Source organism: Neomonachus schauinslandi, chromosome 10 (assembly GCF_002201575.2).
Source record: "Neomonachus schauinslandi chromosome 10, ASM220157v2, whole genome shotgun sequence".
Taxonomy (NCBI): domain Eukaryota; kingdom Metazoa; phylum Chordata; class Mammalia; order Carnivora; family Phocidae; genus Neomonachus; species Neomonachus schauinslandi.
Genome location: NC_058412.1, coordinates 137,574,112 through 137,597,272, shown reverse-complemented (window position 1 = coordinate 137,597,272; position 23,161 = coordinate 137,574,112). Strand labels below are relative to the sequence as shown.

General features: G+C 62.4%; 1 protein-coding gene across 6 annotated transcripts; it reads right to left on the bottom strand.

The window, feature by feature from the left end:
* Positions 1–4,238: 4,238 nt before the first annotated feature.
* On the bottom strand, positions 4,239–17,040 carry ARFGAP1 (ADP ribosylation factor GTPase activating protein 1). 6 transcript variants are annotated; one of them, XM_044918511.1, is made up of 14 exons: positions 16,928–17,040; positions 14,062–14,125; positions 13,779–13,888; positions 13,426–13,597; positions 12,863–12,963; positions 11,958–12,044; positions 11,407–11,503; positions 9,946–10,002; positions 8,683–8,715; positions 7,858–7,887; positions 6,911–6,967; positions 6,376–6,435; positions 5,738–5,808; positions 4,239–4,899 (listed from the first exon to the last, which is right to left on the bottom strand). In XM_044918511.1, the coding sequence occupies exons 2-14, from the start codon at positions 14,119–14,121 to the stop codon at positions 4,557–4,559; spliced, it is 1,278 nt and encodes a 425-aa protein (XP_044774446.1). In that variant the 5' UTR covers positions 14,122–14,125; positions 16,928–17,040; the 3' UTR covers positions 4,239–4,556. The 6 variants fall into 6 exon arrangements, with proteins under 6 accessions (XP_044774446.1, XP_021533448.1, XP_021533451.1 ...); XM_021677773.1 differs by lacking the exon at positions 7,858–7,887 and having other exon boundaries at positions 5,738–5,814; XM_021677776.1 differs by lacking the exon at positions 7,858–7,887 and having other exon boundaries at positions 5,738–5,814; positions 13,853–13,888.
* Positions 17,041–23,161: the final 6,121 nt, after the last annotated feature.

Below are 23,161 nucleotides of genomic sequence, written 5' to 3'. Positions count from 1 at the left end.
TGAAGCCAGACCCCTCCGCTCCCCAGAAACCTGACTCGGGGGGACCCCTCCCAGGGGCACAGAGATCATGGCTGTGAACCGGAACCCTCCGCACAGTCTGCCCTCAATGCCCCAGGCCTCTTTGAAAAGGCAAGATCATCCTCCGATCACAGACCTGGGCAGACCCCTGGTGGCCCTCCCCATCACCCAGTCCCCCAGGACCACAGGCGAGTCACTAACCTTCTGGACGAGGGTGGCGTCCCTGGGTCCCCAGACACTCACCCCACTCTGGTCCTGCCGCAGCCCCGAGAGGCGAGGGCTTATCAAGGTCCTTGTCCCTCTGACGTCACTGCCTCAGCCCACCCCCTGGCCCACCCCTGGCCTCCTCCCCTCCCCAGGCTCTCCCCGCTTCCCAGCTACAGCCCAAGAGTGGGGGCACAGAGTCCCAGCATGAAGGACCCCGTCGCCGCAGGGCAGGGATCCCACGGCACCAAACACCTTTATCCCTCATTCCTCTGGGTTGGCCCCAAAGCGGGGACCACGGGACAGGCATCTCAGGGACCACGGCCACCACGTGTGGACAGATGGCGGGCCGGGTGCCTCTGGTGGCCGGGGGTGGGGGGGGCACATCACTTCCTCCCGACTCCTCCAGCATCAGCCCCAGTGCCCAGGCCCACTCTGGCCCCCGCCTGGAAGCCTCCCCCACACTCCTGGCTTCTCCTCGGCCTCCCAGGTCTGAAGGGCCAGCCAAGCTCGGCCCCTCCCTGCCAGTGAGACAGCCCCAGGCCCGGAGCCCCAGGCCTGCTGCCTGGGCGGGGACACTGACCACACCAGACCCATTCCAGCCCCACCCCTGGGCCCACCTGACCCGGGACCACCCACCCCAGGCAGCTGAGGGGTGAGGGGAGCTGACAACCAGGAGCCCAGCAGGGCTGGCGGCCCACGCGGGGTCCAGATTCCGGGGACAGAGGCACTTTGGGGGGCGGGCGCAGCATGGGGCTCTTGGGCTGGGAGAAGCCCACAGTCTGAGACATGGTGTTCACTGCAGGCTGGCAGCATTCAGTGGGCAAAGATGCTGCTGGGGGAGGGGAGCCCTTGCCCGACTCCCAGGGGGGCTCAGCCAGCCCCCTCCCCGCACTCTTGGCCACAGGGAGGACACTGCCTCGCCCCTGCTGGTCCACCAGCCCCAAACCTGGGAACAGGGCTGGGGGCCGGGGGCATACGGTCCCAGGCCTGGGCCAGGAAACCAAGGTGGCTTGGCTCCAGCTGCCCGAGTGCCCCTCTGGCTCCCCCCACCCCCACCCCCGTCCTGACCGCTTTGTGAGCCCAGCTTCCCTCCTGGGGGCTGGGAAGGGCCTCAGGCCATAGGCCAGATGGAGCTCTTTGACTCGCCATAGCCCGGGAGCCGCCTGAGCCTGAGGACCCACGGCTGGGTCCTCCCATACCTGCCCAGTCCTGGGACCCACACGCCCGAGTGCAGACCAGCAGAGAGTGCTGGGCACAGCAACCACAGACAATCGTGCCCTGGACAGTGTCCAGGCGTGGCTCGTGGGCGCTCGGGACACACACACGCACTCACACGCACCCCACCGAGGTGCCGCCCCGCACGCATACAAGCCAACTCCTCCGTACCCTTGGCTAGACCCTGTCCACCCTCACCTGTGTGCCCCCCCTGGAGTCCTGCACAGAGCAGGAGCTCATCACCTATGACCTCGGAAGCCCCAGAGACCAGTCAGCAGTGTCAGGGCTGACCTGGGTCACTGAGAAAGGACAGGACGGCACCGCGTGCTGGCTGGCCTGTCACCCATCATGGGTCCTCACTCCAGCGTGCAGGTAGGGACCCTGAGCCCACCCCAAGCACAGGCCCCACTTCCCCCAGCCCCCAGCTGTGAGGAGGGCTGCAGGGGCTGAGCCACCTGACTGTGTCAGCTGGGTCAGACCCAGCAGGGCTGGTGGGACGGGGGGGCACACCAGACCGTGCAGAGAGTAGGGCTCCAGGAAGGCCCCAGTTCTGGGTGTGAGGTCCCAGGACAGTCGCAGCACGGAGGCCCGCCGGACGGCTGAACAGGGTGGCAGAGGTGGACCTGCGTGAGGGGCACGGCCAGGAGGAAGCGCGGAAAGGTCAGGGGGAAGTCCAGAGAGAGGAGGAAGCTAAGCAGGGCTGGCCTTCTAGTGCACCTGCTGGTCAGTCTCAGCGTCTTCGGCAAGGGATCTGCAGCAACCAGGGGGACTCACCTCGTGGTCACACCAGTCCCTGGTCGGCCCAGCGTCCTGGAGCTGGGGTCTGGGTGGGACTGCATGCGGAAGGCCAGAGGGGGTGAGGGCCGCCTCGTGGCCACTAGCCCAGTCTCCCCCCAAGCTGGCCAGACCGTACAGGTCGGGCAGGACCACTGGGATTCGGCCAGGAACTGACCCTGGGTCTGCCGGGTGCACGTCCCGGCACCACGTCCCACCCAGACAGGATGACCTGTGGGAGACCACCCAGGAAGAGAGCTTCCATTCTGGAAAGTGCACTCAGTGTCCCCCGGCTCTGCCGGCCTCCGACCGCTTCCCCATCAGGTGGCTTCGGGGGGATGCAGGCTGAGGCGGAGGGCACACGGCTTCCAAGCATTTCTACTCAGAGCCAGGAGAGCCGCCGTTGGCCCCAGGTCCCAGGCAGACACCCACTGGAGACCTCCCTGCCCTCCCACCTGCACCTCCAGGAGCCCCGTGCCACCCGCAACCACGTGGTGCTCACCCAAATCACTCTGCTTTACTCTGTGCCAGTGACCCTTGCACAGGAGAGGACCAGGGAGATGCTCGAGCCCCAGGACCTCGCAGAGCTGGAAGCCCCTGCGTCCCATCCCGGGCACAACAAGAGCACCCGTCTTTGCCCGTGAGGGGTCTCGGGCCGCCACATCCCAGCACTCCAGAAGGGGGTCCGGGAAGCAGAGTGCCCCCCGCTGGCACACGTCTAAAAACTCAACGCCACCCTAATTACTGCAGGCGGTATTGAAGGAGGCTCCCAGACCAAAGGGTGGCTCGCTCCCGACGGAACGTGGCCTCCCGACGAGAAGTCACAGGAGAGAATAGCCCGGACACTGCTGAAGCCTCTCGAGCCGCCAGCAGATCCGCGAGCTCCCATCCCAACGGGTGGGGGCCCCAGTACGGAAACCAAGCGCCTGTCCCGACAGGGCGCGGGCGCCCGACGCTCGGGCTCCTCCTGAGCACCGTCAAGCTCAGACGCTTGGCCCCCGGCAGGCAGACCGCCCGTGGGTTTGGCTCCCAGCCTGCCCGGGGGCTTCCCTCCCCTCAGGGACAGCCGGCTGGTGCTCAGTGACCGAGCCCTTCACAGCAGCAAACACACAGCTGCTCCACACTGGATGCCCCTGCCCCTCCGGGGGGTCCTCCTCAAGGGACAGCTGTGCGCTAGCGGGTTGTCCCGGGACGGCCCCGCGGTGACCACCCGCTCAGACACGCCACAGACTGACGGTGGCTGCCGCCGGCGCCCGCACTCAGGGGGCCTGTCCCGGGACGCCAACAGCCGGCAGCGGCCGGAGGCCGTGATGGACGCGTCCGGCACAAATCACCCAGGAGGACCCAGGCACACGCAATGCCTGGTCAAAGGGCGGCTGACAGCAACCTAAGAGCCAGAGGAAGGGGGTGTGGGGACGGAGAACCCACCACAGCCGCGGCTCACGTGGAGAAAGGCTCATCAGTACCGGACCGTGACCGTGGACAAGGGGGCAGCAGCACGTGGGTGCTCAGTGCCAGGTGGGCTCCATCCGTCACTGCAAGCCGAGCCCCGGGAGCACAGCATGGGAGGCCGCCGCGGCGGGCACAGCAAGGTGCCAGCAGGGACGCGGCGGCAACCCAGCCCGACAAAGGCGCACCTCGCTGGGAAGGCCCGGACGCCACGCGGCTCCTCGAGCCCACCCCGCGGCCGTGCACCTCCAGACCCGGGCTCAGGAGGGAGCGTGCCGGCCTGCCTTCCCCCTCCCTACGCTTCACTTTCACGTCCCCGTTCCTCAGCCGTCTGGGGCATCCTGGGGGAGCCGCCTCGGCTCAGACGGGCACGGCCAAGTGAGCGCGGGCGAAGGACCCAGGTGTTGGGGCCGTGTGCGGGGCCCTGGAGAGGCGACACAGGAGCGCGGCCCCGGCAGTGAAGCAGGGCCAGGGAGGGGAGCTGGGCACGTCCCTCACGCAGGCAGGCTGGCCTGGAACAAGCCTGGACCCGACGCTTGGGAGCACGCACGCCTCGCACACGACACGGCACGAGCTGCACCACACTCGGGAGGGTTTATTAGAGGGCGTTCTGGGAACGATGGCGCGGCCCGCCTCCTGCAGGAGCAGACGCTGCCCCCACGCTACCCCGGCCAGGTTCCCACGGGCTGCCCAGAACCACGGGAGAGACGCGGACCGCCCCGCACCGCGGCCTTGTGGGGCCGGCGCCCGAGCTGGCCAGCAGCACCACCCCCGGCTCCCACTGGGGTGCTGTCTTCACGCCACGGCTGCTCTCTGGGCTCAGACGGGAGGGGCGTGGGGGCGAAGTGCAGACCCGGGGCCGCCGCAGCTGTTGGGGCTGGGGCACAGCGGGCCTACCAGTCTTGGTCGTCCCAGCCGTCGTCCACCGGCACCGCGGGCAGCGCGGCCTTCTTGGCGCTCTTGGCTCTGCCCTCCCCACCGCCCCCCCAGGCCTCCCCGAGGTCGCTGTGGTCGCTGTTCTTATGGTTGGACGCGGAGCCCGAGCCCCACACGTCCCAGCTGTCCGAGCTCCTCTTCTCGGCCGAGGCGTCCGCGCACGTCCAGCTGTCGCTGCTCGGGGACCTGTGGCCCTTGGCGGGGTCGGCACTCCCGAAGGTCTCCCAGAAGCTCTGGTCCACGGCGCGGTTCTGGGGGTGGTCCCCACCGCTGTTCTGGTAGCTCTGGCCCTCCAGGGGTCTTGGGAAGACAGAGAGAGACTGAACAACGGCCCGGGCCACCAGGCCGTCCCTTGGTGTCCTGCCCCAGACTGCAGAGGCCCCACCCAGACCCCGACGCCCACGGGGCCTGGCAGAGGCCCCCGGGCAGCTGCACCTCAGAGTCTGGGGCACAGAACCCGCCAGAAGCACTCGGGCCTCCTGCTGCCAGAGCCCAGCTGGCTCAGCCCCACCCCGAAAGGAGCTCGTTGTGAAGGAAAAAATACAACGCCGGTTTTCTGCAGCGACTGAGGGAAAAGGGGAGCCCTGAGTGCGTCGGCCCTCCCCGTGCTGTCGAGACAGAGGGGGCCCCGCAGAGCCCCTCAGCAGAGCTGTACCCCGACGAGTGCAGCCACGCGGTCTGAACCACCAAATGGCGCATCAGGAAGACGTGTGGCCCGTGCCCGTGAGCACAGGGAACGTGCCCCCATCCAGGAGCGGCCCCCACCACGGCCGGTCTTCCCGCCCCGCCCACCCTGCGGCTGAAGAACGGGAAACCAGGCCGACCGGGCTTCCAGCAGACAGGCCAGGACGCCAGCCCGGAGCGGACGGTGAGTGAGGGCACAGGGTCGCTGAGGCGCCCCCGCCGGCCCCACCCACCCAGACTGGAGATGGGGATCGGCACTGGTGCCCCTCCTCTCCAGGCCTCCCCACTCCCTCCCTGCCCTGGGCAGCAGCAGTTACCACAGGGCTGGTATCTCTACGGTTCTGGGGGCTGCTGTGACCCCCGTGCCCCTGGGGGATAACATGCCTGTCCCTCAGCGGGGATGCCGACTGCCTCCCAGAGGCCTTGTGGGAAGAGACCCAGGGAACCGGCGTACCTGTCCGACGGGTCCTCTGCTCTCCCAGAAAAGAACGTGGTGACGTCCCGCCATCCCCTACTGCCAACCCCCTGGACCTGGAAGGGGACGGGAGGCGGCAGCTCAGGGTGGGTTCTCATACACGGCACATACACGGTGTCCCGCTCAAAGTCCCGGCAAAGCTTAGAGACGTGAACGGCACGGCCAAGCTCAGGCCCACAGGCTCGGGAGCTCAGGGAAACAGCATGCGTGCGAAGCCCCCTGCAGGCTTCCCCGTGCAGAGAATGGTGGGCTGGGAAGCAGGGGGCCGTGCACACCCACACCAGCCTGGAGGACGACGGCGGCCCTCCGCCAGCACGTCAGGAAGGTCGCACTCACCGGGGAAGGGCAGCGGCAGCAGAATGAGGGCAGAAGAAAAAGAAGCGACAGTTAGCAGACGTGAGAGACCCTCCCCCCGCCAAGCCATTTCCATATTCCTCTGGTGGCCGGCACGGGAGCGTCTCGCTGAGTCTCCTCACCCACCGCTCAGTGGGCACTCGGGCCGCACGAGCGCGTGGGGGCACGGAGAGCCCAGGCCCTTCCTGCTCTCGGCCCGGGTGCCCCGGAATGTGGAGACTGGTTTCCGGCTGCGCCTGAGCACCAGGTGGGGCCTGCCCTACCTTGGACGCCAACTGAGAGACCCCACTGGACACATCATCAAAAATCTTTCCCTCTTTCACCTGCGTGGGTTAAAACGGTGCCGTCAGCCGAGCGGCAGAAAGCCCACCGTCACCTGTCTCTGAGAAGAGACGTGGTGGCAGCTCTGTGTGACCCCGTCTCCCCCTGGGCGGCCCCTCCCCACAAGGGAAGAGGGGGCGGGGGCCGCCGACCGCAGCCCAGGCTGCTGGAACACAGCATCCTCCCGGGGGGGCCTCTGTTTCAGCAACAACCTCCTGAGAGCAGGCTGGCACTGCCCCCCGAGGCCCCAGCCGCGGGGGGCCTCCCTGGCTCAGTCAGCCACCTCCGCGCTGCCCACACCTAGCCGCACTCTGAGTAACGGAGCTCGAGGCCAGGCCTCCCGGAGCCCGGGGGTGGGGGCCCCCTGGGACACGCGGCACTGGCGGGAGTCAGAGCCCCCAGCACCCGCTGCTCCCCTGGAACGAGGGCCTACGGGGGTGGGGACGGAGGAGAGGGACAGGGCATCGGCTGCATTACCTTCTCCTGGGCAGGTCTGAGGACGTTCTCGTTCAGACTGTGGCCCAGCTCCGAAGCCTGTGTGATGAGAGGGAAGTCAGGTGAGCCCGGGCAGCATGTCAGCCTGGACACCGGTCAGCACGTGGCCGCGAGCTTGGCCGACCGAGGGAAGGCAGCAGATGGTGAGCGGCCCACCAGCACCCAGGGCTCCCCTGCCACCCCCCACCCCCGGCAGCCGCGGCACCCAAGGCAGTTGCACGAAGTGCCCCCCAGGCACCCTGGCTGGGGGGCGGCCAGAGACACTGCCCTAGGCCTACCCGCTCTAGAGGGGAGAGGCCCAGAGTGGCAGCAAATCCAGCGGCCTCCCGCGGGTCTTCCCATCGGAGCCCACGCAATCCCATCCCGTGAGGACAGCCTGTGTGCTGGCAGCAGGTCACATGCTACCCCCCTCGGCTGGGGTACAGGCGGGTGCACCCTTGGTCACTGGAGGGGGTGTGAGCCCACCTGCCCGCCACCGGGCACCTGACTCAGAGGGAAGAGCACAGAGCCAAGGTGGGTGGGGCGGCGGCGGGACGATGGGCAGCTAAGAGAGAGCGCGCCAGGCAGCAGTAGCCTCGACAGACAGGGTAACCGCGCGCCTGTGAGCACCTTGCCGCTGGGATAACCCTCCTTCCGCTCACTGAGCTCGAGGTGATCAAGCCACGAAATGAAAATCCTGCCCAATAGCTCCTGGCACCCCAGGAGGAGCCGTGCCCCCCGGTTTGGACCCCTGGCTTCCTGCCGGGGTCTCAGGTCCCTGAACAGCAAGGATGGGCCAGACAGGAGCCCAGCAGGCTGGCGGGAAGCTCCGAGGGTGAGGGCACGTAAGCGAGGACACATACAGGCCATGGTCCGGGGAAGCTCAGGGCAAAGCGCGTGGTCAGTAGAGACGGGGAATGGCATGCACGAGAACAGACTTGGGGCCTTACCATCTCGGGCTGCTGCTTGGAGCCCCAAAACTTTACCCAGACAGCAAGGGAGCGGGTTGGGGCAGAGGGGGAGAGAGGGAGAAAGTGAGAGAGCGAGCGAGCTCGGGCAGGAGCAGTGGTGAGCAACCACCAGGAAGCACCTCCAGACGGGTTAATTAGCCTCACGCTCTCATGGCGTCACCCCAGCAGGTGTCCTCAAAAGTGACCTGGAGTGCCCACTTACTGCCACCGAACCTCACTGCTTTCCAGTCCCAACGTACAACCTCCAGAACCACACGTGCGCAAGCAGGTCAGGAGCCCGAAACAGGGACAGGCCATCCTCAAACACCAACCACCCCCCTCCCGGGACAGCCTCTGGGGCCGCTGCCTCCGGCCTGTGTGCTAACCCCCACCACCGGGGCACAGGCGGTCCAGAGCCCTGCCACCACCTGGGGACTGCCAGGGCTACCAACCAAGATTTGAAGAAAAAGAGAAACGCCAACGCCCCAAACCACCGCCCGCGAGAGAAACTAACTGGGAAAGGAGGGCTAGCCTGCCCCACCCCACAACCCGCAGTCCTGGCAACACCAGGCTTCCTTTCACCCACGGGTGCAGACAGCCGACTGCACACGAGCCTTACAGCTGCCCGGGTGCCCTCAGCCCTGCAGGCCCTTATAGGAGCAGCTTCTTACCCCCCTAACCCACAAGCACCTGAAGTGATGCACACAGAAACGCCCCCTCTCCCAAGCACAGGCCCCGAGGAGGGCAGACCAGGCAGCGTCTAGACGACGACAGGACAGAACTAGAAATTTTAACAGCACGGAACGCAGAAGCTTCCGTTGTTACCTTCTGACTTGCTTGAGATCCAAATTTGGTTGCCTGAAAAGAAACATGGCTTTCAGTCACGGGTCCTGACACCAGACCCCTGGCTGCACATCCCCAGGTCTCAGCACTCGGTCCTAGGCCTGTCTCCTGATGGCCTCCCACCTCCCAGCAGCTCCAAGGGGCCCAGCAAAGCTGCCCACTAGGCCAGGCCCCGCTGGAGGGGGAGCAGGTCCCCGGTAGGGGGCGGCCACCCCAGCCCCGTCAGCTGTGGGCTTTGCCGTGGCCCAGACCATGCCACCTGCTTGGCGCCCAGTGTGGGCCCATCCCACAGCTCACCTTAGCACAGCACCCCCAACACTTTCATAAACAAAGAAAGAAAACGCCTGGCCACAGATGCTCCCGCTGAAGGAGGCCTGAACCTCCTGGCTGTGCCCTCCAGGGACGAGGCCTGGGGAGAACCAGCGGAGGCCCCGCACCAGAGCAGAGGTGCCACAGGGCCTAGTGCCCCTCGAGGCCACATGGGGGAGGATGCAGGGCACTGCGGCCCACGAGGAGCATGGAGAGGGGTCCATAGCGCCTTCGCTCCGGCCCAGAGCCAGCCCTGCGGTCCTGCTGGTTGTGGAGCTGCGGCCACCCGTCTGGCCCTCAGAACGTTCCTGTCCAGGGCTACTTAGCCAGGCGGCCCCTTGAGCCTGCCCTGGGCTCCTTCTTCTCCAGGTCACCCTCCTCACCAAGGCCCCGCTGACCAGGAAACCTGCCGGACGCCCCCGACAGTCTCCCCTCCGGGGTAACGTCCTCAGACCGGTTTCTGCCTGCTCCTTTCCAAGGTCATGCCCACTCCCCACCTGTGTGTCTTGACTAAATCCCCAACCCTCCCTCGCTTGGGCAGAGGAGCAGGTAAGGGGGAGAGAGAAGTCCCAGTGCCTGAACCCTGCTCCGTGCCCAGCAGTAGAAACTGGAGAGCTGGCAGGACCACTCAGCCTGCAGGGCTCACAACATGCCACACCGGAGCACGGCACACCCCTCTTCTAGAGCAGCGCCCCTCTGCACACAGCTCACCTCTGACGCGCAGACAGACGCCTGCCACTGAAGCAGCGAACGGCGGGGCCCTGAGATCTGCTGCAGACTCAGGGCCAACAGCACACGGCCTGGGAGGGAGCCCTGCGGCTGGGAACGCCCTCCACCCCTCATCGGAGCTCCTTCAAGACCCCTGTCTGCCCCCAGACCCCAGACTAGCACAGCCTGTGTGGGCCTGCAGGCGGGGTGCTGGGATGGGCTACTCACACCCTCCTTAGCGGCCGAGGCAAACTTGCTCGCTCCGGTGGTGAAACTGCTCCAGCCCTGGAAAGAAGCAACAGAGAGGCCACGTCGAGGTTCCACAGGCAGCCGAACAGGCAGGCTGTCTGCCATGCCATCCACCGCTCAGCAAGGGGCTGACGGATTCCGCCCCCAAGATGGGCAGGACGGCCACCTCCAGGGTCCCGTTCCCAGAGGCAACCCCACTTCCCACGGACAGCAGGCACGCAAGCCGTGGGCACACCTGAATGCCACGCACCCGACTCCTGGCAGCCACGGCATCCGGCCCAGCGTGTGCATCTGTGCCGTGTCCACCTGACTGGACCTGCACTGCACGCACGTGCCCGTTCTTCCCTTTGCCCTCAGTCCCTCCTACCTCCCCTCAGAGGGGTCAGGGCCTGGCACCTAGTCTGCGGGCAAACCTGTTCTGAGTTCGAGGTCTTCCCCCTAAGCCCCCAAAGCCGACTGAAACTATTTACAGACACAGACGTCTCACTCAAACCCCAACTTCCCAGCAGAGCCTCTTCCCCCCCAAGGAAGCAGAAGAACCCTTAGCTCAGGAGACAAGCACATTCAGCTTCCTCGGTGAATTAAAGACCCATAGGAGGGGGACACAAACACAAATGCGCTACGTTTGGTGGGACCCGGAGAAGGGACCCTGGCTGCCCGCGGCTGCCACAGCCCGCGGCTCTGGAGGGGCAGCCTTAATTCCTGACAAGTTCCATCACTTCGGGAACAGCACGTGTGCACAGATCAGAAGAGGACAGCGGACAGTGGTGCTCAGCAGACCTCCCACTGCACCCAGGACGCAGGACCCTACAGTGGCGGCGGACACACGGCCACTCCCGGGTGCTTCCTGCGTTTTCACCCGTCACGTCTGCTCCTTCTGCACTTGCTGCGTCCCCCACCCAGGGCACCGAAGACCCCGTCCTGTTAGCGTGGAGGACGTCTCCTCGCCTTTTCACGCGTGCGGTACTCAGAGACAGGCCGCTGCCAGTCGTCACTGGCCAGACCCCCGGGGGTCTGCAGCTACCATCACAGACAACGCTAAAATGAATGAACGCCGTCTAAAAACACAGTAAGTTTCCTTGGAAGACGATGGTTTGACCTGAAGCTGAGGACAAAAGCGCAGGGCCGCGAGCGCCAAACCCAGAGGGTGCCAGAGCCCACGCGGCTTGGAGAGCGGGGCTGGTGGGCAGAGCGCCAGATCGGCTGTGCCCAGTGCTCTGGCAGGACAGGAGGACCGGGCACGCGCCACACAGGACGTTGTGCTTGGAAGAAACGCGCCTGACTAGCGGGAAACATATATTCTGTAACAAAGTACGTCAGCAACTGCACACGCCGGGACCGGAATAGGCCGGGTCATAGAGAAACTTCGCTGAAGGAAAGGGGAGGTTGTCCTGCAGGCGGGGCCGGCTGTGGGTCTGCAGGGCAGGGCGCGGTCCTCACCGAGCACAGGGACGACACGGCGCTGCTGAGGAAGTCCTCGTCCCTCTTCGGGGGCGGCACCGTGTTCCCAAACCCCACATAGCGGTTCTCCTGGGCCCTGACAGGGAGACAAAAAGCAGCATGCTCCTGAAAGCCTTGAGGCGGGAGGCACCCAGACCCCGGGCAGAGGTGCGAGGGCCCCGGGGGGGACGTGCATCCACAGCAAGGCGGGCACACAAGTCAAGCTCCCCTCTGCTCACTGGAGAACACCCTCCTGCTGCATTTAGCCAGGAACCTTGGCAAGACCCAAAGCCCACAGCCTGTTATTACAAGAAGCATCCAGATGATTTAATCCGACAGCTCCAAGAACAAAACTCGCTTACAGGTCAGGCTGGTTCCAAGGAGGAAAACTATTCTTTTTTCCTTTTCTCTCCACTCAAAACCACTCTTCACACCTGGGCTGGCCCGGGGATTACCACGACCAGACGCGTGCGGGCTGTGCAGGCCCTGCACACGGAAAGCAGCAGGCCCTAGCCCTGAGGGACTGAACCCCCTGCTGCCCGTGGCCTCACCCCTGATAGGAGCCCAGGTCATCATTAAGCCAGTCTTCAAATGCCTTGTCTGAGGAGGAGGTCGAGTTCTGTGGGTGGCCAGAGGCTCTGAAAGGGAGAGTCAGAGGTCAGCGAGGCCAACAGAGGACAGGCAGGTGCCTGAGGGAACCGTCCGGGCCTCTATGCTGTTACATCCGCCTGGTCACACCTGGGCTCCTCCAAGAATGGAGCACCTAAGGCCAGCTGGCCTCCAAGTCTGTCTGAAAGGCGGCTCAGGCTCAGGCTGGCAACAAGCGGGCACATGCCGGCCCCAAAGGGCCGGACAGCAGCTCCACGCCCGCCCATGCCGGCAGGGAGACAGCAGAGAGACTGGAGAGACGGAGGCTGAAGCAAGCACATCAGCAGTGGTCCAGGGACCTTCCACATAAAATGCACAGTGCAGGGGTGGGGTGGGGGGCCCCGGGCACCCACGGTGCAAACAGGGAGCCTTCTGTGGACCGGTCACTCCAGAACACCAGCCTCTGACATGCGAGAGGACGCAGGGGACCAGCTTGTCTGCATCACACCTGCACTCGGGGGTGGGCAATCCTCAGAGAGGATACAGGAGGTAAACAGCACTCAGCTAGGACGTTTCCTACGGAGATGCACGAGTGTCACGGGTGCGTGTCTGGAAGGACTCGCGCCGAAGGGGCTCTTGAGAAATGGGGAGGTACTCCCTTCACTCAGACACCGCTTAAGGGTTTTGCATTTTTACTGAGAGCCTGTATTGCTTCAATGACCCACAGAGTTGTTTTTCCCACTGACTCTTGGGAGCAACTCACAATGGGAGCTGTTCCCACACCAATACGGGGTCCTGAGCTACGGCCGAGATCAGGGCCAGGCCCAGAACAGTCTGGAGCCAGACAAGAGGCCAGAGGAGTAGCTACCGGTGGGCAGTAGACGGCAGTGTCTTGGGTTGGGGTGGGGTCCAGTTCTGGGCAGGCGATGACTCGGGAGACCATTCTCTGCCTTCGGCCAGAGTGGCTACCTGCCAAGGGGACACAGGCATTAGCCAGCCCAGGACAGAGACGTCACCCGCTCTAGTGTGTCCTGTCTGCTGTCCCTCCCAGGCTCAGCGGCCACGGGCTGGGGGCTCTCTGCTACATGTCAACACCGAGACAGGGTCTCACTCTGACCGCAATGAACAGTGGTGCTGGTGAGTTCTTGGTCAGTGGCTCCGACCCCACATGGCGCGCTGCCATCCTCGGCAGTTTCACCCACCACGTACAGGGGAGCGGGCACGCGAACTCTCCCCGAGGGTGGGGAGGAAGGCCCATTCTTCACCCCTGCTAACAACGTGCCACCTACTTTGCCCCGGGTGGGACAAGACGGCCCACGTGTCCTGTCTGTGGACAGACTGAGCACGGCCTCTGCAGGGAGGTCAGAGCCCACAGGAGAACGCCAGCTCCCATGGGCAGAGCCTCAGCACCGCTGGTCAGCCGGTCCCTACCTTGTCCCTGAAGAGGGCCGCAGCCTTGCTGTTGTACTTGTCCTGCAGGGACCAGCAGGGGTCATAGTCCTCCTGAGACTCCAGGAACTCCCGGAATTTCGCGTTCCCTCCAGCTTTCATCTTCTCCAGCTCCACGTCCTTCCACTTGTCCATGGTCACGGAGCGCACGAAGCTACAAACCAGAGAGCCAACCTACTTATTAGCACTAGGCGTCCAAGAGCCCCCAGCCAGGTCGTGAATCTGGCGCAGGCACTTCCCCTGACAGAAGCGCAGAGCAGGCAAGGTGGCACGCGTTACCCTGTCACCGCACACCCAACAGGAGGCCCTCGAGGCAACAGGGGCAGGGCACTGACCTGAGGTGCACCCCGAGCCCGCGGTGCTTCCCCGAGCACTCCAGGCAGATCCAGATGCCGTAAGTCACACTCACCCACTGAGGATTGAACGCACCACACTCAAAACACACCTGCGGAGAGGGTCACGTGCGACTCACCCAGGCACTTGGGGCCCTGGGACCCCAAAGACCCGATAGGTGGCCCCAAGAGGAAGCAGAGGAGACTGGCCCGAGACTAACAGTAACAGGGAGAGCTCTGAGAGGTTTGCTAAACCTCAAAGCACCAGAGCAGAGCAGACGCTTACGTTGTTTTCATCCTGCACTCTGACTTCTTTCAGAACTTTCCTCGTTCTGGGGCTGGCCATGATGCTGCAAAGGAGAAACACAAAGTTTTAAAACTTACCAGTAGGCTACTTTACGAGAAAATGAGTGAGTGCAAAAACACTAGCACACACGGCTTCAGAGAAATCCCACGAAGCTGCCTGGAAGCTACGGGGTAACGCCCCTGCTTGCTACAGGCAGCACGAGGGGAACCACTTACAGAAGGAATCTGTCCTCCACATGCTAAGAAAAACCCAGAGCCGTCTGGTTTCCAGCCAAAGGCAACGCAATTATTAAGAATAACATGATTACCGGCGTCCGCTTTGCCTAAGCATCATACACCACCCGCACTGCATAATTTATAAAACGTCCCGTCTTGTGACGAAGCCCATAGCAAGGGGTGGTCTTTCTACAACGTACACAGACTGGCCGCTCAATCTGCCCACCTGAAAGGCCAACACCGCAGACTGGGGCCAATAACCTTTGGAGACAGGGAACCCCAGTTCTCTGCACGCCACATCTTCCTTCCACTCCCCAGCCCGTGGTGTGGGGCCGCAGTGGTAGCCCTGACCGATACGTGCAGAGGCCGGTCTGTGGGGGGCCTACAGGGATGTCCTCCAAGGGCCCATCATTGAGGGTGGAGGTGACCGACGGCATGAGCACAGCAGGGCACGCCTGCCACCATGCCTCACGGGGACACTGCCGGGGCACCACAGTCCTTAATTCAGGCTGAAGAGAAAAACCATTTCTGTCTCTGCTCAGCTCCTAGCTTTGGCAAAGCTCAAGTTCAAGCAACAGCCCACTGGATTCATGACCAGGAAAAGCGATACAGCAGATTCAAGCTGGAGGAAGGGGTGGGAGCCAGCACGGTGCTGTCCATAAAGCAACCCCACGGTCCTGCACACCCCTCCACCACTTGGCCCCAGGCCGCCTCTACCACCACCAACGCACAACTGCGCGTGTCCCCCTGAAGCTCGCCCTTCCCTCACTCGTGAACGGAGCCTGTGAGCTGCTGCCCCTAACTCTCATGGCAACACGAGCCCACTGCAGAACACGCAGGGACCCTGTAAGTGGCTCAGAACTGGACACTGCCCAGCTGCTGGACATTTCATGCGGCCAGCTTCTCTGCTGATAGTGAAGCTGCAGCTTTCTACGGATGTGCAGTGTAAACATTCCAGGATCCCTGGCTGTACCTCACCTGTAATCTTAGTACGGAGAAGTAAGTCACAGGTGGAAACCCTGACTCTCTGCACAACCAAACCTTCTAAATCTGGAAGGCCAGGACTCCTGTGTTCATCAGTGCCCACTTTGAAGCTAGCTGAAGGAAATAACAAATAAACATTGGTTTTCCGTTTTTTACAATTGATGGACAAAACTCAGAGTCCACCCGCGGCTCTTCTGCCCTCTGCAGTTTTCTGTACTATGTGTGACAGTCTACCAAAACCATCGGATCTCAAGGGCAAACACCTGAACACATCATCCTGGTCGGACTCATTCAAGTGGGATACTTTCAGCACACTGAGCATCTATGCCACCGCACGAGAAAGGCATCAACAGGTAAACACCACGCACACCTGGAGAGACATCGGGCTGATCTGAATTCACAAAGCCCTCTGCACACATGTCTCACTGGAGAGCCCCTTGTGGCCTGCTGCCCCATCAGGTCTCCATACTCAGCCCTGTGCTCCTTCCAGAGAACTGTGCCTTCCCTCAGAGGTTCACATTCTGGTCAGAAGGCACCGGCAAACAGAAGTCAGAACTGGGTTGAGCATGCTCCGAATTTCTAATTGTGTAAAATAAAATTAGGCAGACCAAATGTTTGCAGAACTAGTAGCAAAGTAACATGTGAAAAGGAAATGACCTGGATTTTAAAGAAACTCCCCTTGGGGGCCAGTTTTGGATGCGAGCATCCTTCAACTCTCTGAAATGCTAACTTTGATCCCTGAAAATGCATCCTAACTTTCAAAACCACAAATACGGTCTATCTTGAAAAACCGTCCAAGAACTCTTTAAAGCTTGAAACCAGACGGTAAAATGCAGCTTTCCCCAAGTGGACATAACTTCGGTAAACGCTGAACCAAATGAGGACACTTTTTCTTGGTTCGCCACATAAGCCACTTGTTAACTGCACAACGCTTGGTCCTGAAGTTGGGACCTTGTCCGTATCATACATTAATTAAAAGGGATGACTGAAGGGCAGGGCTGGGTCCCCAGGGCTGTTACAGTGACGGAGACAGAAACCCCCGCGAGCGTCCAGGACACCTGTGTGAAAGCGCAGCCCCTTCCCCCCGGACGCACGGATCTGTTGTGAACCTGCGCGGGGTGGGGTCCTGGGAAGCAACGCCAGAGCAAGCCTGAGAGCTCAGCATCCCCCGGGCCATCCCCACGGGCGCACTGTCACGGCCAGAGCGCGGCAGGAGGGTCAGGCCTGCCCGAACGAACACCATCCCCTCCCAGCGTCGGTGGTCTGCGGTGGAGCCTTGGCCGGGGCAGACGGGACGCATATCCCAGGGAACCGAAAAGGGCCGTTCGAGCCCCTCCCGGGCGGCTCCCCCTCCCTCCCCGAGGGGGCCGTCCACGGCGCCGGGCGAGGCCGAGGCTGCCGCTCCTGACCGCACCGGCCTCCCCCGCACCCGCCGACGGAACCCCAGCTTCCCAGGGAGGAAGCCCCTCAGCCTGCAGCCCCGGGCTGTCCGTCTGGACGCTGCGCCCCTTCCCCGGGAGGAAGGGGAGCGGCGGGGTGCGCGGGGCCACGGCTGCGGGAGGCTTCCAGGAACCGAGGTGGGGCGGCTTCCGAGGAGAGAGGGGCGGCGGGCCGGGGTCCGGGCCGGGTCCTCGGGCCACGCTTACCGGGCGGGGTCCGGACTCGACCGCGCGCGCCGGGGGTCCGCCGGAGTCCGCCGGGTTCGGGCGCGCCGCAAGCTGCTCCGAGGACGCGCGCCGGCCGCCCGCCCCGCCGCCACCAGCTTCCGGCTACGTTGCGCCTCGCGGGGCATCACGGGAAGCCGGGGGGAGAGGGCGGGCCGGCGGGGCGGGACTTCCGCCTTGGCTCGTCGGGCCGGAGGGCGGCCCCGCCCCTGTCGCCTTGGGGGCGCGGCGGGCCGGCGGGGCGCGGGCGCGGTCCGCGGGGCGGGACTGACTGTCCGGCGGGGACCGGCCAGGTGCCGGTCCGCAGCGGCGGGCACGGAGAACGCACCCTGCTTCGGGGGGGACGACCCCGGGACGGCTTGTTCACAGGGGGCTGATTAGGAAGGCGCGGCGGGGGCGGGCTCCCAGGGCCGGGGGGCAGGCGGAGTCCTGGCGTGCGGTGGAGGGGGCCCAGCAGGGGAGGGAGCCGTGACCAGGGGCCGAGCCCGGCTGCAGCCGCAGGACCCCGGGCCCTCCGGCCGGGAGCGGTTTGGAGAGGTGGCGGGGCAGGCGGAGCGCACAGCACGGCGGTCACCTGCAGGCTGCAGAGCTGGGGAGCGGCCGGATCCCGAGTCCCCGAGGACGCCTACAGCAAAGACTGCCGTTAAAAGGATTGTCTCGGGGGAGGGGGGAATCGCAAGCGATCTGTGGTTTGCTCTGTGCTTTCTGGACATTTCTGTGTTCTTTGTGCGTGTTCTTCGTCCACGTAACTTTCGGAATGGTCACGTATAAACGTTTTTATTGAGGTGTAGTTTACAGTCAATAAAACGTACGGTTGAATGACTTGACAAATGCATACCCCATGGAACCAGCGCCATTAGCTAGTTAGGGAGCATTCCCACCGAGGCAACCACCATTCCTACTTCATCCTCACATCCTAGCTGGGTCTGTTCTAGACATTTGTATAAATGAATGCAATATGTACTCTTTTTCCAATGGCCTCTTTCAGTTCACAGAATGATTTGAAGACCCACCCATGTTGTGTGGGTGCATCTACCCCAGGCACTTCATATGAATGGAATCCTACGGTATGTGACCTACCGGGTCTGTCGCTCAGCATCATGTTTTCAGAGTCATCTGTGCTGTAGCTCTCGGCGCCCCATTCCCTGTGATTGCTGAATGGTATATGCCACTAAATGCAATGCCCGCTCTGTTAGACCCCGGAGTCCTTTTTTTTCCTAAAGATTTTATTTATTTGACACACAGGGAGAGACAGCGAGAGAGGGAACACCAGCAGGGGGAGGGGGAGAGGGAGAAGCAGGCTGTCCGCCAAGCAGGGAGCCTGATGCGGGGCTCGATCCCAGGACCCCGGGATCATGACCTGAGCCGAAGGCAGACGCTTAACGACTGAGCCACCCAGGCGCCCCCCCCCAAGTCATTTTTAAGTTTTTGGCATTATGCATAAAGCTGCCTTGAAGTTCGTGTACCAGTCTTTTTGTGGGCATATTTTTTTATTTCTCTCGTTTAATCAATCACCTAAAAGTACAATTGCTGGGGGATGGGCAGGTGTACTTTGAACTTTATACGAAATTGCCAGCCTCCCAAAATGGTTGTGCTGTTTTCTACTCCCCCCCCCCCCCCAGTTAGAGAGCTCCAGTTGCTCCACGTCTTTTGTCAGCACGTGGGTTCTCAGGCTTTCACAGCAGCCACGCTGGGGGGCACACCGTGGGGTCTCACTGCGTTTCCCTCCGTGGTTGGCTGAAAGTTGCCCTGGATGCTTATCTTCCCAGCACTCCCAGTCTGCCTCATGCCTGGCTGAGCATGAGCACTGTCCTGCAGCCGGAGGGAACCCTACGGAAGGAGCCACTGGGTTCACGGAAATAAACAGGCACCACTAGGGTCTACACGGTGGCAATATGAGACTAGATTTCAGCACAAGAGCCTGTGGTCGGAACTGTAGCCTCCACAAGTTCAGAGAGAGAGAGCCGGTGCTGCATTTACAGTGGGCTTCCTGGAGGAGGTGGGCTGTGAGGGGTGAGAGGATGTTGAAAAGGAGGAAAGGAGGAGGGAAGACCCTCCTGGAAAGCAGAACTAGAGCCGGCATTTGGCACCCACTAGACCAAACAATCAGTGAAGGCTGAATGTTCAGTTTTCTGATCACAAAGCAAAAGGGTCTACCACCCACCTGCCCTAAGCTCTGGGAGGCCTGGGGCTATGTTCATCCCTAGAGCAAGGTACGTCCCTGGAGCCAAGACCAGACAGGTGGCCTTCCAAGGCCAGGGCTAACCTACTGCCCCACAACATCTGGACAGCTTTTGTCTCTTTCTGCGATCTGAAGGCTCTTACAGTGTCCAAACAACAGGACAACAGCGGAGTCTGGGCAGTGGTGTGGTGAATGGGGCAGAACGTGTAGCTACAAATTGAAAACGTTCTATGACTCCATCTAAACTATTCAGATAATTTGTTTTTCTTTTAGAACTGCCAGCAGTCCATTAATTTTCAGTTACAGTAATACGATCTTGTTTGTGGTTTCCTCCCCGGGCCTGGGAAGTTCTGGATGGGAATGGAACTGAAGGCAATTCCTGGAGCAGCAAAATGAAAGCCACGCGGTGAGCGGCCACACAAAGCTGCAGGGCTCTTGGCACCAGCCACACAAGGTGGGCAGAAAGGAAGCCGCTGCAAGCCAGGAAGGGGTGCAGGTCCCCTGTGAAGTCGCTGGGGGAGCTGCGTCAAATCACTACTTTGTCCTGGACTCAGTTTCCCCACTGGTGAAAAGAAGTCTACAATTCCCTTTCAGGCCAGGAGCCCATACTTCCTGAACACTTTCCAGAAGTCAGGCTGTGGGCTTGGTAAGCAAGATCTTGTTAGGCTGCACAGCCACCATGCATGCTCTGATATGAACCCATTGTTCAGATGAAGAAACTGAGGTGCAGAACAAAGAAGCAATTTGCCCAAGGTCCAAAAGGTGGTTTAATGGAGCCAAGGTTCTCACCCAGCTTCTCTAACACCCTCCTCAAAGTAGAAGAAGGCAGGTGTGTGGAGCTGGGCATCCACAGGGGGTAACCAGGCGTGTCCTGGGATCGGGACACCCAGCACCAGTCTTGGTGGCCTTGTCTGGGCCCCATAGCTGGGTCAGCTGGGGCCAGGGGGTCCAGCCAGCAGCCAGCAGGGGTGGCAGAGGAAGCAGCCGGAGCTCCATAGGGCTAGTGAGGGCCGTGTGTGTGCACGTGTGTAAGGGTACACATCTGTGAGTATGTTTGGGTTTGCACGTTTGCGCATCATGCACGTGTGTTCGTGTGATTGTGTACTGCTGTGTGTGCTTGTGCGTGTAGGGGTGTGTGTCTGTGTGTGCATGTGTGTATGTGATGTGGAAGGACACAGACGTGTGCGCTTGGACGCATGTCCATGTGCGCACGTGAGTGGTGCAAGGTGTGCGCGGTGCCGCGTGTATGGGTCCGTGCCTGAAGGCTCGTGAGGCTCAGGTTCCTGGTCCTGAGTCACCCGTCGGCAAAGCGACAGTAGGGGCAGCTTGGGCAGTGTCCCAGGGTAGGGGCCATGCCCGGGCTTCCTCCAGAGGCGGGTCCTGCTGTGTCGGCTGTGACACAGTCCGCGGCCCCGGCCCGTGGCAGCAGCTGCCGGAGGCGGTCCCAGGCCGCTCACACCCCAGAGGCCCCGGGGTCAGCCTCATTGGAACGTCGCGCGATGAGCAAGGGTGCAGCCCCCACGCGCAGGCACACCCCAGCAGCAGCTCGCCCAGGGCTCCAGGCCACGGCGAGAAGTAAAGGCTGCCTCACGGTCCCTCGGAGCGCTTCTCTGCGGCGTGTCCGGGGTCCAGACCCACGAGCTGGGGTGCGGGAAACCCAGCGCGGACCCGTGCCGTTTTGCCACGCGGCCGCCGGGAGGCGGTGTGGGGCGCCGCGCGCCCCCCGCCGCGCGCCCGCCCACGGCGCCCCTGCCCTCCGCGTGAGCGCCGCCTCCTGGGAAGCCCACTACCTAACCTCAAAGGTTCAGCCCGCGGGCCGGAGGGCCAGGAGCCTCCGGGCGGGGCGGGACCAATGGGCATCTTGAAATGACATTCTTTTTTTTTTTTTTTTTTAAGATTTTATTTATTTATTTGACAGAGAGAGACACAGTGAGAGAGGGAACACAAGCAGGGGGAGTGGGAGAGGGAGAAGCAGGCTTCCCGAGGAGCAGGGAGCCTGATGCGGGGCTCGATCCCACGACCTTGGGATCATGACCCAAGCCTAAGGCAGACGCTTAAAGACTGAGCCCCCCACGCGCCCCTTGAAATGACATTCTAATCCCGTTAACTGGCCAGGGCTCCAGGGCCACCCGCAGAGGCGGAGGCTGGCATCAGATGTCAGCAGAGCCCTGGGTATCACTCTGGACTCGGATCATCTTGGAAACCTCCTGTGTCGGGCTCAGCTCAGGGCCCAGGGGTGTTTCCCACAGCTGTCAGGGAGCCTCTGGGCCTGCAGGCCCTCACTGGCTTCCAGCGAGCACTTAAACCCACCTTGAGGACAGCAGGGCCTCAGGTTCCATGAGAAATGGGGCATCCTTAGCTCCTGAGAGCTGTTTTGAGGAAACATCCCAGGGGCTGAGAAAGGTGTAGGGGTTCCCAGCCGGAGGGCCTGGGGCCAGGATTCCGCGTGGGCTCCTACACACTGAGCCTACTGTTGACCGGGCTGGATGCGAGGGGCAGCCTGTGTGCCGCACCCCACAGGCACCGCTGGGTCATGGGGCCGGCATCTGGGGCCGGCATTTGGGGCCAGCATTTGGGGCCGGCATCTGGGGCTGGCATTTGGGGCTGGCATCTGCGACCGGCATTTGCTGTGACAGATGCCAGCACTTCTCAGTGGAGGCAAAGACCCAGCAGTTTCTCCTTTCTCTCTCTTATGTCTCCCATGCTCTCAGTCACAGTCTTCAACCTGTGAGGTCACACCTGGTCACGCTGACCACAGCCAGGAAGAGCCCCAAACCATTCCCTGGCCCCAGGAGTGGGAACCATTCAGGGGAGAAGGCGGAGGCTCAGAGACGCACCGTGTCTCACACAAGGTCACACAGCTTGTGCTCAGGGCTGTGGGATGAGGCCCAGGTTTATCTGTCATAGAACCACTGTGTCCTCCAGCCCCTGGGCTCACCCACTGCCATCAGGAATTCCCTCATGGTTTCCTACCCAGGCACCTCCCAGGCATCGTCAGTCTCCAGAATAAAGTCCAATCGTCCGGACTTGGTATTCCCGGCCTCCTGGGAACTTGGGCTCTGGTCTGGTGACTGTCCTGCCCCGTGTCCTGGAACTCAGGCCTTCCTCCCCGCCCTCTGCTCGTAGGAATCCTGCTCATTCCTCTGCGTCCTCCTCCCTGCCCTGCCCAGACTGCCTTGTGGTCTGGGCAGGCTGGCCCACGCCCTCCTCCTCTCCCTGTCATTCAGTGTCCCTCACACAGAGGTGGCTGGGGGTAAACTCCTAAGGCCCAACTGCTGGGTCCCACTTTGCCACCAAGATCACAACAGGTTCAAACCACAGTGGGCAGGAATGGGCTGAGGCTGGGGGGCCCATTCACCCACGTGGCCAGGCAGGGGCTCGCGGAGCTGGAAGGAAGCACCCCCTGCCCCAGGGTGCTTTGTGGGGCCTCTTGGGTCCTGGTGCAGGCCCCTCCAGAGGTGGCCATGGCCAAAAGTTTGGGGTAGACCTGCCCAGACTGGGTCTCCCAAATCAACATACATGAAGCACCTCCCTCTGTGGCACTTTTCCCTCATCTGCCTTTGAAGTGGGACCTCATTCTTCCTAACCACAGATCCACAGTGGAATTTCTCTGGGGGTTCTGTTATCACCATTATCGCTTTGTTACTATTTTGCTTCATCCTCATGGTTTACTGGACATCCGGGTACAATGACCTCTCTACGGCCATGTACGCATTGATCTCTGGAAGTGCAAGCACTGGATAAATTCTGATAGATTCTAGCCAGTTGTTCCCAGAATCATTGTACCGAGTGTCCTGCTGTGAGCATGCCTGTTTCTCATGCCCTCTCCCTGCTGTGTTCATCGGGTGGCTCACCTCCGTCCTGCTAGAAGCATGTATGTATTGTCCCTGCCGCGTTGGGTGGTGCGTCAGACAGTGTGCAGCCCCTCCTGAGAACCCCTGTGTTTGTTCTCTGTTCTCCACCACCAGGTCCTTCTTGAAATGGCTTCGTCCTGCATCTGCAGAGAAGACCGTGAGCTTGGTCTGGGGCTGCTG